Consider the following 16,057-nt stretch of genomic DNA (forward strand, 5'->3'; position numbering starts at 1 on the left):
ATAAAGAAAGCAAGTTTGGAAGAGGGCTGCAGAATATTGGAAAAAAAGGACATTGCAATGTTTTCTTTAAGTGATATTTGTTGCATATTTATATATAAAAATATATATTTAGATGTCTTTTTTGAAGTACATATACATTTCTTTTTCATAATTTGTGATTTTAAGTCAGTTTTTCTGATTTAACAAAACTTATTTCTTAACTAAGGATCTAAATTTGAAGTATTTTCCGTGATCAATCTTTGGAAATGTTAACGATCAATTATCAATGAATCATTCAAAAGACGTGGACGTTTTCCATCAAAAAAAATGCCAAATGTGTTTTTCCCCAAAATCAAAATTTCCTTCACAACACAATGTATATAACTAACAGTATTAAATAGCTACGGATCGTATTGAGGCGTTCAAAATATCAACATGTGGAGAAGGCTCATAATCTCTGCAGACATACAGTCATAAAAGTGAAGGCTCAGACTGCAACAAGGGAACTGAACAGAAATATATTTCAGACTCACAGAGTCCAGTTTTCTGTCTACTTGTTCTTATTGAGAATATTAAGTATGTGAACGTGGTCAGGTGTCAGCCGGGAGAGCAACCAGGTCAGAATCAGCTTGGCGCGGAGGAAAAAAAAAAGCGCTCGTGGAGACCTGTCACTCAGCCGCAGCCCCCAGCTGAGTGTCTCCACTGTGCACAGCACCTTCAGTCAGCTGATTCACATCAAAACTAGGGATGGAAATTTACCGTAATCCTTGTAAGCGATTACTCGAATTTCCTAATGAACGATTACTCGAGTACTCGCAATTATTTATTTATTTTAACCATAAACAAAAATAAATAAAAGTCTGTCGGACACAGACCTACCAGACCAGAGTTGTAGTAAGTTCTCTTGCCTTTTCTTCAGACGTCTTTTCCACTCTCGTAGTTGTTGTTCATTGTGATGGTAGCTTGTACTCCGGCTCGACTAACACGATCAGCTCTTTGAAGCCTTCTCCTTCCACAAAACTTAATGTGAGCAGATCTCCACTTACCATTTTGGTTATTATCAGGCTAACCTTCTCCGCTCTGGTTTCATCACAATGACGTGTGCTAACAGGGTTAGCAAAAGACGAGACTGCCTGTTATCCATCTCCGCTGTTTTCTCCTTGTGCTTTAAGCGCATATGGTTAACCATCAACTAGTAATTCTATGGCTCACAAGTTTAACGCCACATATCACATATAACTTCATTGTTTTTTCTGAAGTACTTCCAGACATCATTTTTTTTAGCTGACATGTCACAGGTGTCGCGGATGGTTCTGTATTTGTTGTGCTTTTGCTTTCGGTGGAATAATATGTTCCTGGAGAGTTGCCATAGTTGCCGTAAAACAGTTGTTTTTGCTGAAATCTGGCTCGGTGTGTTCTAAGTCATACGTTTATATCCTGTTAATTATTTTCCTACCTAGTATATTCAGTTAGGAGAAAACAAAAAGCACATGGTCACACATGTAACGTAGTATGATTTCAAGTTATGTTGCCAGGTGGACGAGTAACAAAATGTCATTCGAATAATGGGGTCAACGGCGAGCACTCGAGTAATCGAGCCATACCTAATCGAAACATGCTTTAAACTTAAAACACCTCCCTGATAGCTGAACCAAATATGAGACCACATGATGTTTGTTCTCCGTGATATAAAATCAAAACAGAAAAATCTGTTTGAGTACATTCTTAGCAATCAATTAATCGGTACTCGATTTATTGCTAACATCCCTACTCTTAACTCTTGTTTCAGCTTTACCAGCTAATCTGTCATTAGGCCTGCAGGATACTCAAAAAAGAAGAGAGTTAGGTGAGACAATTTCCTGCATGGGGCACAGGACAAAATCAGCAAAGATGAGGAGGTCCTGCTCGGTCCACAGGGGGCGCCAAAATCAACACAAAGAGAAAGTTCCTCCCAGGAGCTTAAAATAAGTTTTGAATAATAAATAAGACTTGAGCCTGATTTATACTTCTGTGTCGAATCTACACTGTAGCCTACGCCGTAGGTCTGCGTAACTCCCATACATACGCAGAGGCGTAGACACATAGCTGACACACACCTTCTCCAAAATGTAACTACATGTCGAATCGAGGCAGACTGCAATCCCTGTGATTGGTCCGCTTAGGAGCATTGGATTTCCCGCATTTATAGTACTTCCCCACACATCGGTTGTGTATTTCATCTCCTCCTCTCTATTCTTCATGTAATCATGTCTGTATGATAAACTGCAACATGTATCAGCTGTAGATTAACATAACACGCTCTGAATCTCTGTGGAAAAGTAAACCGAGATCGTAGTGGGGCCGGAAGCAGGCGACCGGCTATCAGAGAGACCACACTGCCCTCAAGCGTTTCGGCAGAGTATTGCTGCACGACACGGACACATCAACGCACAAGTATGTGGGGCGTATGTCCGCGTCAGCTCCTGCTGCGTAGGGACAACACAGAAGTATAAACCAGCCTTTAAGAAAGAAATCAGAGCAAGTTTTCTCCCTCACTCTGAGTCCACTTTTGAGACAGACTATTTTTGAAATTGCTTTCTCTTGCAGCAGATAACAGCTTATCATGGAGTTAGTGACACACTCTCTGAGGATTCTGTACCTGTCAACTGAAGGGAAGGGGAAGCTGAATCAGTGCTGTGCTGCCTGAGTTCATACGGAGGACTGTTTCCCAGTGGATGAACAAACAGCAGACACAGACTAATGAAAACGGTGAATCAGTTTAGCTGAATTAACCTGAGGTCACGTTCCCCGCTGGGTCTTATATTTATGATACATATAAATGAAATGTTGTCACATTATTGCATTTCTTCATGAATTGTCCACTAATCTATCTATTCTCATAAACACTGTTTTTATACTGGAGTTAATCATAACACACTTCCCCATCTTTCCTGACTAAACTACCCTTCACACATGTATTATATATACTGTATTTAAGTTCTCTCTGTGTGTGTTGTATTTGACTCAGTCCTGTGTCAATGAGCTGTCCTTCCCTCCGTCCCCTGCAGGGAGACAAAGACATGGCAGTGAAAGGAGAGGATGGGCGCCTGTACCACTGGATCCTGCCCTCCTTCTTCCAGCTCTTTAAAGACCTGGTGCAGGAAGGCCGGGACTTTGCCGTCATCTTTCGTACGTTTGGAACCGATCTACCTCGTGTGCTGAGTGCGATGTCCAGAGCACTAAATGAAGGAACTCACCCACTGTTCCCAGATCTGCCTGATCTCAAGGTGAGGTAGCGTCACCTGTCTTTGTTGTTTAGCTCTACAATTACACGAGACTTCATTCTGATTGTGGATTCTGTGACATACTTTACAAGATAATCAAAACAACTTTAAATTGGTTGAAGACTTCATTGTTTGTGAAAGCATTAATGGGAACTCAGATTGGGTTAGCATCTTAGCTACAGGAATAAGAAGAATAACCTACCGAAGAACTGTGTTGTCTTCAGTATAGTTATGGCTTATGACAGTCTGTAGTCTTTTTTTATTTGAGATGCACAACATAACTTTATTATCTAGCTCCTACAGATAACTAGTAATGACCATAGACTGTATAAAATATGGACGTAGTATCCGTGATGTCACCCATCTGTTTCTGAAGAGCTGTTTTGAGGCCAATCATCGGTGGGAGCCTTATTGCTGCTGTCCAGCGATTGTGACGTAAAGAGGCGGGCTTTGAGCCTCCTAGCAAACAGCTACGGTCAGGGTGCGAATTGCCGGGGGGGATGGGGGGGATTTCCCCCCCTCTGATTTTACATCCTCCCCTCTGGTTGTACAGTTTTTATCTCCGGGGGGATACGTCTCATTCCCCCCTCTGGTAATATTAAATGCATTTCCTACCACCAGCAGATGGTGCCAACCGACCCGCCTCCTGACAAGTGAACAACTATAAATATAAACAATATAGTTTAGGCTACGTTTTAAGTTTCCTAGCAACGTAATGCGAGATGTCTACTGACATGAAACGGAAACAAAGCATTTCCTCATTTTTTTCAGCAGAAATTGAACCGAAAAAGTCAAGAACAGATAATGTGAGGGATAACAACATCCATCTGCCAGCATCTCTGGAGATTCCACAGGTGGAAGATGCAGCTTTATGTTCACTTATGCCTTCGCCCTCCTCTGCCTACTGCCAAAGCTTGGTGGTAGGAGGTTACATCGAGCCTCTGATCGATGGAGACAGGAACTCGTATCGATCCAGCTTTCATTAACGGGAGGATGGCTAAAACTGTGAAAAAGTTGAATGACAAAATGAGTGTAACGATGTAACTTGTTTAAGTATCTCTTCAGAACTGTTCAACTTCAACAGCGTTAACTAGAAACTTCATTTAACCACACTTGAGTGCGTCGTGATGCCTTTAACGACCTTTCATCAACGTAGGACAACAGCACATCAAACTCATGTGACACCTTCACTTCAACTCAAAACCATGTCACCCTGAGCAACCTTAAAGAGGCAGTGCAATATATGAAATATACATATTTTGAACTTCACTAAAGAACTCAATGATACAAATAAAATTAGAATTAAATAAGGTATGTTATAACTAATGTTATATACTTTAAGTTCATTATTCTAAGATTAATACAATTATTAATATCATATGAATATAATTTATGTTTTGACATCTATTGTAATGTTGTGATAACTGATTACTTATGTGAATACATTAACAAATTCAAATACATAATGGCTACAGTTTAATATGTTGGAGAGAGGTTGTTTCAGAAAAAAGAATATTCATTATTTTTGTTTGCAAGATTACCAAAATTTGTGACTTTTTTTTTTGGAGATATCCCCCCCTCTGTTTTTTTCACAAATCGCACCCTGGTTAAATTACTGAAGATACTGAAGTATTCAAAGTACTTTTTAAAATATCTCAAAACGTATTATTACAAAGCATGAGTGCAGTCAAGAATGCATGGGTGTACATTCTGCTACTTTATGTTTATCTAGAAAAAAAAAAAAAAAAAAATCTTAAAAGTATACCATGAAATATAAGCAGTGACTAAGTTACTACAAGCACAGACAAGTTCAAAAAATGTTCATATTGAATAAAACAAGTTTGTAGCTACAGACCTCCACATGCTTTCTCAGGTTAGATGGGGATTTTCTGTAGACTGTGATGAAGCTTGTGTGGTAAACACATCAGAGATTTACAACAATACGAATCATTCATCATTTCAAAAACCTCAAACGTGGGTTTAAAATATGGCCGTGGTGCTCAGGCGGAGAATCATCTTCTTTCTCGGCCATAGCCATCGTTACCACGACTAAATGACCGCACTGATCTGAAGAACGTTTGATCTGTGTTTGCTCTACGCTCAACCCAGGTACGGCTACACCATTTAGACAAACCAAACACAAGTACACAAACAGTTTACAAACAGTTTACAGTCTTTGAGATCTGATTTCAGAAAAGAACAGAAAACTCATCTGCTGACTTCAAAGCAAAAGTAGTGAGTAACTAGAGCATTGATAGAAATGTAGTGGAGTCAAAAGGATGATAATTGTCTCTCAAATTTAGTGGAGTAAAAGTAATGAGTTCCCCCTCCAAATTATACTCAAGTAAAGTACAGATACTCAAAAAATTTACTTAAGTACATTTACTTTGTTACTGTCCAGCAATGGTTAAAATGCTGCAGTTAGAAGAGCAGTGTTTGCATTGAAATATAGTGAAGGTAAGTCTAAAGGTGGTAGAAGCTGAAACTGTTCCTATATGTAGGCCTAAAGCAGAAAGTGACTTCACTTGGTTACTTTAACAACAGTCAGAGTGTATTAAATTAAAAGTATCAGGGGCAGCTATACCTGACACATGTTCTGATGTGCGTGCGTGCGTGCGTGCGTGCGTCTGCGATGCAGAGAGCAGAGGAGAATTGTGAACACTTTAAGACCACATCACCCAGTCTAGCATCACTACAGGACCACGGAACAACTCTGCTCTGCAACCAAAGAGGACACTCGTGCCTCCCTCTGGTACGGGCATGTAGAGACAGAAATGACATCCCGTCATGTAAATAAGATAACATAAGGCTATTTAGTCTGTTAAATGAAAGAACAAGGTATAGACCTGATCTATGAGAGAGGGAACCTTAAATCACTTCTGCTTTGACTTCCAAGGGGGGGCGGGAGGGACCCGGCGGGTGTGCCACCCATATATCGGCCGGGAAAACACTGTCGGGTATCAGGCTGAAGTCTTACACAGCATTCAGTGTAAGACCACAAGTAATGCATATACACACTTTAAAACCACACCACCCAGTCTAGCATCACTACAGGACCAAGGAACAACTCTGCTCTGCAACCAAAGAGGACACTCGTGCCTCCCTCTGGTGCGTGCGTGCGTGCGTGTGTGCGTCTGCGATGCAGAGAGCAGAGGAGAATTGTGAACACGCGACCATGTAGAGACAGAAATGACATCCCGTCATGTAAATAAGATAACATAAGGCTATTTAGTCTGTTAAATAAAAGAACAAGGTATAGACCTGATCTATGAGAGAGGGAACCTTAAATCACTTCTGCTTTGACTTCCAAGGGGGGGCGGGACCCGGCGGGTGTGCCACCCATATATCGGCCGGGAAAACACTGTCGGGTATCAGGCTGAAGTCTTACACAGCATTCAGTGTAAGACCACAAGTAATGCATATACACACTTTAAAAACCACATCACCCAGTCTAGCATCACTAGAGGATCACGGAACAACTCTGCTCTGCAACCAAAGCGGACACTCGTGCCTCCCTCTGGTACGGGCGCGCGCTCACACACACATACGTGAACATATGACCCCAGCAGACCATTGTATGGTGAAATATAGATTTCCAGATGAAGCACAGTTAAAACAAACGTGACCAGCTGAGAGTGAATGAATGTGGGAGGAGCGCACAGTTCAGTGGACCTGCGCTCCACAATGCAGCCCAGAGGAGTCGAGCGTAGATCCTCTGAACTTTCAGCACAGAGCGCCTCTTCAGAAGTTGATCAAATGAATATAAAATTGCGTATTGTTCAGTTCATAGGGCGTACCGAACCGTGACCACCGTACAGATACATGTATTGTTGCACCCCTTGTATATATTTATATAGGGTAGAGAGAGGATACTACCCCACCTTTCCTACAAGTTGCTTAAGTTTTCATCATAAAATGGGAAAAGTACTCTGATTAGATGTGATCTGAATGTTTTTGTGGGAGTACTCTGATAACATGTAATCTGATGACTTTAGGAACAGTTACAGGATGGTAGTCTTTCTGATTAGTTTGGAGAAAGAACTCTGATCATTACAGGCATGTCAATTGTGTGGTGGTTAGCACTGACAATCTTCAACAAGATAATTCTTGGTTCACATCCTGGACCGAGGCTTTCAATGAGAGAAACATTTTTTTTCACACTGTCTAACATGTGCTTTCAAAAATGTTTAAATGAAAACACCTAAATCTCAGTTAGATATGCACAGCCAGGCAGGCCTGTGGTGAGGTGGCAGGACCTGTGTGCTTTCAGTGATATAGTTTAGGGTTCAAATCCTGGACAGAGACCTATTGTGTGGTATACAGGTAATGTTTTCATCACAAAGGAGACAAGTTTTGCTTTAGGAGTGCCATTAAGTTCAATGCAACTGTGATATCATCACATTCCATAATAAAGTAACTTTGTGACGTAACAGTAAAAAAAATTCTGTTTCAGGAGAAAATCTCAAAAGTCTCATTTCACACAAACCCTCTCTACAAGCAAGTCACTGTTTGATCGTGTCTGCTCGTTGTTTTCGATTGTGTTTGAACTTTTGCTTCTTGCAAACTTTCACTGGTATCCACTTTGTTGAGATGATGAACTCCAATATGCAGAGAGCTGAGGCTCAAACCGGCGACAGCTTCAACGCTTCCCCAGTGGAAGACATTTCCAGCCTTTCTGTCCCTGCTGTGGTCACTGTAAGCACTGACCTGGTTGAGGATCTGCTGGTCCAGCTGCTACTGAAGCTGTTCCCTCTGGAAAGCTACACTAGCGCTCATCTAGACCAACAACAACTGCTGACACTCTGTCTCAACTTGAGTGCAACAACTTTGGAGACCCTGAGGAAAGACCCTGGTGTCTCTGTGGATGAAGACCTCCCTCCTCCTTCCTGTGAGGCTTGGAGAGCTGTGGCGCTTCTCGTCTGCAGCGTCATGGAGAGGTTTGGGACAACGAACCGGATAAGGAAGCTAGTGCTGAACAAAGACCCGGCACTCCTGTGCTTCATCCCGGACCAAATCATTGAGTCTGTCCTTCAAATCTACAAGGACCAGTCTGAAGATGTGTGGATTCCCCCACAGATACCCTTTGATGAAGACGGCCTGCTGTTCTCCCAGTTTCTTCCTGAAAACATCAAGGAGGAAGTGTTGGAGCAGTATGGACCCTGGATAAGACGCATGAAGGTCTTCCAGAGAGCGTTCCCAAAAACATCTGATGAGGAGATCCTGGAGAACCAGAAACCTCTTATTGAGCCTGGGGATGAAAAAGACTTTGTGGTTGATTCTGAAGAGGAGGAGAAAACTGCAGATGATACCTGCTGCCTGCAGCAAGAACCTTACAGTGAGGACCACAAACAAGTATCTGACTCTGAAGAACAACAATCTGATGATGGAGCCCAAGACCTAAAACTGCATGAACTGTCTGTTGACCAGCTTATGACTGATGATGACAAAACTGCAGAACAAAATCTGCAGACTAACAGAGCTGTGGTGGAGCAATCCACTATCAAACAAGTCCTGTTGAAGCTCTTCAAACCCCAAAACTTCTGCACACCAAGGAGCCAGAGGAGCCAGGACTTTGATGATGAGATGGTGGAGCACATCCACATGTTGCTCCAAAAGGAGGCTAAGAAGTACGAGAAGAACCGAATCTTTCTTAAACACCTCAACCGCCTCAAAGACCCGAAAGAAGAGGTCAAAATTAGCCGGAAACTGCGTCGGCCAATCAAAGCCAGACTGAGAGATGTTTTGCCGAACACCCGCCTGAAGAGAGATGACCTCATGGAGGACGCTCAGGCTGCTTTGTCAGCCTGCAGTCTCATATCTTCAGAGATCATGAACTATCTCAAGCCATCTGTGAGTTTTGCGCCTGACACAAAGCCAGGAGACGAGACCCCATACTGCCTCAACATCCCCATCAAGAGGGAAACGACAGAACCAGGCAGAGAGCTGACCCAGCTGGAGCTGCATGCACAAGAGCAGCAGGCAGGAACCAGAGAGAAGGTCAATACAGAGGAAACCAAGATGAACAGAATCATCTCTTGGTTCTGTAAACCTTTCAAGAAAAATAGATAGAACAAAAAACAAAGACAATAAGCCTAAGCATCAATACCTGTGGCTCACCGCAAAATAAAATGTGGCTTTTGCCAGCATTAAGTTGTTGTAGTTGTTGTGAATGTGTTGCAATACAATGTGTTTAAATGCATCATTGAAGTCAAGGATTTATGTTGTATGGCAGCTAAATGTCAAGGTCCAACTCACATCAGCTTATAGGTCTGTGTTCTTCTCAAAGGGCTAGTAACTCTTTACACCCAATACAAGTCAACTCTGTGTTTCAAAAATAAAATAATTAGGCCTACATTTAAAACTCACTTACAGAGTGGTTCCTTGAAACCTGCAGCCCTGGTAATAAATACTAATCTGAAGTAATATTAATAGATATAATCTTTAGAAACTGATTATCAACAAGTCTTTGCTGACTAAATGCAAAAATCAAATGGTCAAAAACTAAATCTGCCTCCAGAGGTCAAACAGCAGACAGTGTTGCTTGGTTTCACAGCAGTTTTCTTAAAGCGATCCTGCTTCTTCCTCAGGACACTCAACTGCTCATATTTGTGACAGTTAAAATATCAGGGTTTGAATTCAGGACCTTGAACCTTGAACCTTGAACCTTCTTATACAATGTGTTGATGCAGGTGTTCCATTCATCTTGATATTTCACTGATACAGTAACACTCATTTACTTATTTTGATTTATTAGCCTTGTTGGTGTGCAATTGTGTTTGTAGACCATCCATCCATTATCTCGACCGCGTATCCCGTCGGGGTCACGGCGGACTGGAGCATATCCCAGCTGACTTTGGGCGCAAGGCAGGTTACACCCTGGACAGGTCACCAACCAATCACTGGGAAAACATGGAAAGACAGACAACAATTCACACACACACTCACACCTAAGGCCAATTTAGTGTAACTAATTAACCTGGAGTGCATGTTTTTGGACTCTGGGAAGAAGCTGGAGTACCCAGAGAGAACCCACGCATGCACGAGGAGAACATGCAAACTCCACACAGAAAGACTCCTCCTGGTCAAATATTAATCCAATACAAGTGGAAATTGTTCCATTAGATTATTACTTGGGTTAAAATCAGGGTGTGAATTGCCGGGGGGGATGGGGGGATTTCCCCCCCTCTGATTTTTACATCCCCCCCTCTGGTTGTACAGTTTTTATCTCTGGGGGGATACGTCTCATTCCCCCCTCTGGTAATATTAAATGCATTTCCTACCACCAGCAGATGGTGCCAACCGACCCGCCTCCTGACAAGTGAACAAATATAAATATAAACAATATAGTTTAGGCTACGTTTTAAGTTTCCTAGCAACGTAATGCGAAATGTCTACTGACATGAAACGGCAACAAAGCATTTCCTCATTTTTTTCAGCAAAAATTGGACCGAAAAAGTCAAGAATAGATAATGCGAGGGATAACGACATCCAGCTGCCAGCATCTCTGGAGATTCCACAGGTGGAAGATGTGGCTTTATGTTCACCTATGCCTCCGCCCCTCTCTCCCCACTGCCAAAGCTTGGTGGTAGGAGGTTGCGTCGAGCCTCTGATTCATGGAGACAGGAACGCACATTGATCCAACTTATATTAACGGGAGGATGGCTAAAACTGTGAAAAAGTTGAATAACAATATGAGTGTAATGCAGTAACTTGTTTAAGTATCTCTTTAGAACTGTTAAACTTCAACAGCGTTAACTAGAAACTTCATTAAACCACACTTGAGGTCTGTGGGGAAGAAAGACCACGTGACAACTTCTGCTGTGCGTCGTGATGCCTTTAATGACCCTTCATCAACGTAGGACAACAGCACATCAAACTCATGTGACACCTTTACTTCAACTCAAAACCATGTCACCCTGAGCAACCTTAAAGAGGCAGTGCAATATATGAAATATACGTATTTTGAACTTCACTAAAGAACTCAATGATACAAATAAAATTAGAATTAAATAAGGACTATTTGGTGAGAAATCTCATTTTACACTGGCATGGCACTTGTTAGAATAGTTTAGATTGTATGTTCTAAAGATGCTAATTTAATTCTAAATGTTATAACTAATGTTAGATACTTTAAGTTCATTATTCTAAGATTAATACAATTATTAATATCATATGAATATAATTTATGTTTTGACATCTATTGTAATTTTGTGATAACTGATACTTATGTGAATACATTAACTAATTAAAATACATAATGGCTACAGTTTAATGTGTTGGAGAGAGGTTGTTTCAGAAAAAGGAATATTCATTATTTTTGTTTGCAAGATTACCGAAATTTGTGACATTTTTTGGAGATACCCCCCCCTCTGTTTTTTTCACAAATCGCACCCTGGCTACAGTGTTCCTGCCTGTCAATCAAGTCAGCTGTGCCTCTCATTGGAAGACTCATAATGTCAATATCTTCAAAATTGCTGCGTTAGAAAAAAATTCAGCCCCTACAGTGTGTGCCGATCGAGGAATGAGCTAATGAGCTATTCAGACTACGCTCGTTTTTTGTACCAGACTGTGAACATGTTTACTTCTGCTGTAAAGATCGTCTTCTTTGAATTGGTGTGTATGTGGTTTCTGGTACTTCCAGAGCCAGCCTCAAGCGGATCCTTGATGAACTGCAGTTTTTAGCACTTCTGCATTTGACTCAAATTTTTAGACCTAAGGTTGCCGCTTGTGCAACATTGGCTTTTTAATTCAGGCTTCTTCTTCTGTCTAATGTTGGGTGGCAACTAACGTTTAAGACATATTAGCGCCCCTCCCTTTCTAGTGGTTGGGGGGTGTAATTACAGGTTTAAATATATCAAATTTTATCCAACATTAGTTTTATTTTTAAATTGAGAAAAATTATAACATGATAATCATCATTATTGAATTATCACCCAGCCCTATATAAAAGCATGAATATTAATTCAATCTGTTTTATAACCTGCTAAAACTTCTAACAGGAGCTTTAATGAATAACAACATAACTTAAAGCTTATGCACACCAGATGGTCCCAGCTTTAAAGGACAAAACTAATGGACAGCCCTGTTCTTCTTTTGCTAAAAACATCTCCTTTTATAAAACAGGGTGAAAATGTAAGTTACAGTATCAGGTAACATTCAGGGAATATCAATATGAACTTGTATAACTGTGATCAGCTGATGTGAGATTCCATTTTAAGGGTTTATAAAGGTCTGCATGCCTAGCTCTATGTCTGGGTATGTTTTTGCATGACAACACAGATCTTCTCTTGCATGACATTCTGTGGCCTTTAACATAGACTCTATCACCTGCACACAAAAGTCTCACACACAGTCCTCACCCCCTCCCAGAGCTGTTTCTGCGGATGATCAGGGAGGCCAGGTGGAAGAGCTGTCATGATGTGAACCTGTCAGGCGATGTGGAGTCCTTCTTCTCACACCATCCTGTCAGATCCTGAGTGACACACTACATTGACAGATATTTCTATCACTAAACCCTCTCCATCAGCTCGACTAGACGCATCTTTAATACCTAAATCAAATGAAATAATTGATGAGCAGCTGGTACCACTTGTTCAACAATGGTTTTGTCTCATTAAGTAGAAAGTTTGCCAGAGGCTGAGGGTTCTTAAGTGGTTCAGACAGCGACGCCTGCAGCTGGAGTTCTCTTGTTTTTGTTCTTAGTGTTGAACTTTCTTTCTATTGTTCTTTTCTCTGCTCTGCTCTTTAAGGAAGTACAAAACCTACCCATGTTGGCTTTTGAGTTAGAAAACTCCTCTAAGAAATATAATTTACAGACTTTTCCCCTCTCAAATTTCTCAGAAACTTATGACAGACTTCTTTTCACGAAACTCTGGATTAACTATCGAATACATAAGTCTCTGATCTTAAAGCTCTTGCAAGGAATTTTCATCTGGTTATCTTAATCAGAAACACTTTATTTATCCCAGGGAGGAAATTCAGTCATTACAGTCTATACAAAATAAGTTATACAAATACAATAATAAGCTCTGTAGAAAATAAATACATGGTTGAAGTCCCCGAAGATCAGGAAGAGGGCACTCTGGTGGTCTGTCTGGAGATGAGGAAGAGGGCACTCTGGTGGTCTGTCTGGAGATCAGGAAGAGGGCTCTCTGGTGGTCTGTCTGGAGATCAGGAAGAGGGCACTCTGGTGGTCTGTCTGGAGATGAGGAAGAGGGCACTCTGGTGGTCTGTCTGGAGTCTGGCTATGTCAGCGTTGAGAACGTTGGACGCCGTAGTCGGGTTGGCAGAGGGGGGATGTAAACAGCTACCAGTATGACATGTGAGATCTCCCTGTGCAGATAATATGGTCGGAGGCCCACAGCGCTCTCGGGTCTATCCCGGTCTGCCCGGACAGTCTGGAAGCCGTCAATGGAGACGTTGTGGTCGGGAATATCCTGATGCAGCCACGTTTCTGTGAAACACACCATGCTACATTCCTGAAACTCCATCTGACTCCTGGCTAGTCCTGTTAGCTCGTCCATTTTATTATCCAGAGATCTCACGTTGCCCATGATGAGAGAGGAGAGACACGGCTTCTATCTCCTCTCCATAAACCTCTGTCTTCTTAAACCAGCTCTCCTCCCTCGTAGCTCTGTGTCTCCTCTGCTTCTATGCGTCCTAAATCTCCAGAGTTATAAAACAGACTAAAGTTAATAAATCAAATAAAATCCAAGTGATGCCTCAATCTGACTTTCCCTATGATTTACAAAAGCAATGTAGCCCATCAGTGTATAGATAGAACATTCATAGTTATCATTAATGCTTAGATGTAGATGTAGAGGACAAAATCAAGAAGAAGATCAGAGGATGTTTTTAGGAATGTTTTTGTTATAATTTTGATAATTATAGCCTATAGCTCAAAAAAATCTAAATACACAAAATATTAGTATATTTAATTTTTACTTTGAGTAAGCTACTTTTCAAACCTTGTATCTCACAGTCAGGGAAGAATACTGTCTAGACATTGTTCCAGATTATCTTGGACACCCTCTATGAGAGTAAGCAACATGCCATATTGAACAAGCGGTAACCTCCGGTCTCAAAATATGAAGCCCATGCAGAAGTGTTATAAACTGCAGTTCATGAAGCGTCCACTTGAGGCTGGCTGCAGAAACATGTGAAACCACATACACACCCATTTAAAGAAGACGATCTTTACAGCAGAAATAAACATGTTTACAGCCTGGTGTAGTCTGGATAGCTCATTTCTCTATCAGCACACAATGTACGGGGGGCAAATTTTTTTATAACGCAACAGTTCAGAAGATATTAAGATTGAGTTTTGCCCAAATAAGGACATGACTGACTCGATTGACAGGCGGGGACACTGTAACTGTTAGCGAGGAGGCTCAAAGCCCGCCTCTTTACCTCACAGTAGCTCGACAGAAGTTATGTTGAGTTCAACATTTCCAATATGGCTCCCGCCGATGATTGGCTTCATAACAGCGCTCAGGAACAGACGGGTGACATCACGGATACTACGTCCATTTATCATACAGTCTATGATGTCTCATGGAGGAATATGAAAGAAGACATCCGAATGATCTCTGTCTTTCTTTCTAATTTATTTGTAACAATCATTTTTATCATTATCTGTTAAGAATGCACACTAGAGTTGTAGAGTTTTTTTTCCATGTACGATAAAGTCTAAAGCAGAGGTTTTGGCTCCTCATTCATGCTTTCTCTCTCTCTCTGACTCTTCTTTTGTCCCTCTCAGCTCAGTGTGAATATGACTCCAGGCAAGATCCGCTGTAATAATAGAGGGACCGTTGTCAGCCGAGGCGAGGACCGCTTGTCGTCTCGAGACGGAGAGAGAGGCCTGTATGAGTACTTCAGCTCGGTCCAGGGCCTGGGAGGATTTCAAGACCACTTTGATTGGTACGCATAAAGACTCCTTCAGACAGTTTTAGCGGGGCCATGGTGTCCTCTGTCCCTCCATCTTTTTTTTTCAATTTTTAAAAAATCTCTGTCTATTTTTCATCCAGGTGGATGACCAACATGTACTCAATCCGTGGAGGGAAGCCACTGTGGGTCGACCCCTTTGACCAAAATGTCCAGCACATCTTCATCGATGACAACATACGGCAGAATGACAAGGATACTATAGTTCACCCAAAGGTACTGTCACTGCTTTTAAAGAGACAGTAACAAAATGCATCAGCTTCTATGGCACACATTGAATCTATATTGTTTAAGACTGTCTTCCTGTTTGAAGACTTCTATTCTTATTCTACAGTTTGCATGCAGATGTGTAGGATTCTGTGATGCCATCTGTTTTTGTACCATCCTCCAGTAGTGTTGAAGGTCAAGAGGTACGGATTGACTCACTGTTCACTACCAGTTTGCCTGGTCTGGAGCCACACCCCCTTCACTGGTCACTCGTCTTAAATGAAGTCTTTTCAATCAAACCAGCACTCCACCAGGTTACTGAATGTAGTACTTGTTTCCTTTGATTGCATGATAATAATCTAATGAGGGAGAAAAGCATGAGGTTACTTGTTTCTTTGAGTGCTATCTTCTATTTCTTGAAAATACTGCGATCATAGACTGTATGATAAATGGATGTAGTATCCGTGACGTCACCCATCTGTTTCTGAAGAGCTGTTTTGAAGCCGATCGTCGGCAGGAGCCATATTGGAAGTGCTGAATTCAACCTAACTTGGTGTGAGGTAAAGAGGCGGGGTTTGAGCCTTTTCGCCAACAGCTACAGGGTGCCCACCTGTCAATCAAGTCAGCCATGTCCTTATTATGTAAAACTTGTAAACTTGTAAGTT

General features: G+C 41.5%; 1 protein-coding gene across 2 annotated transcripts in view; it reads left to right on the forward strand.

Moving 5' to 3' along the window:
* Positions 1–16,057, forward strand: part of si:dkey-32e6.3 — a 39,087-nt gene that overhangs the window by 16,818 nt on the left and 6,212 nt on the right. Inside the window, exons 3-6 of one of the 2 annotated variants that reach the window (XM_034696349.1) lie at positions 3,027–3,245; positions 15,001–15,161; positions 15,269–15,401; positions 15,520–15,790. In XM_034696349.1, coding sequence (XP_034552240.1) covers positions 3,027–3,245; positions 15,001–15,161; positions 15,269–15,401; positions 15,520–15,579 — 573 coding nt within the window. In that variant the 3' untranslated portion in view covers positions 15,580–15,790. Of the gene's footprint in view, positions 1–3,026; positions 3,246–15,000; positions 15,162–15,268; positions 15,402–15,519; positions 15,791–16,057 lie in introns of those variants that run through there. The other variant, XM_034696348.1, reaches the window with a different exon arrangement.

This window comes from Notolabrus celidotus, chromosome 11 (genome assembly GCF_009762535.1).
Source record: "Notolabrus celidotus isolate fNotCel1 chromosome 11, fNotCel1.pri, whole genome shotgun sequence".
Taxonomy (NCBI): domain Eukaryota; kingdom Metazoa; phylum Chordata; class Actinopteri; order Labriformes; family Labridae; genus Notolabrus; species Notolabrus celidotus.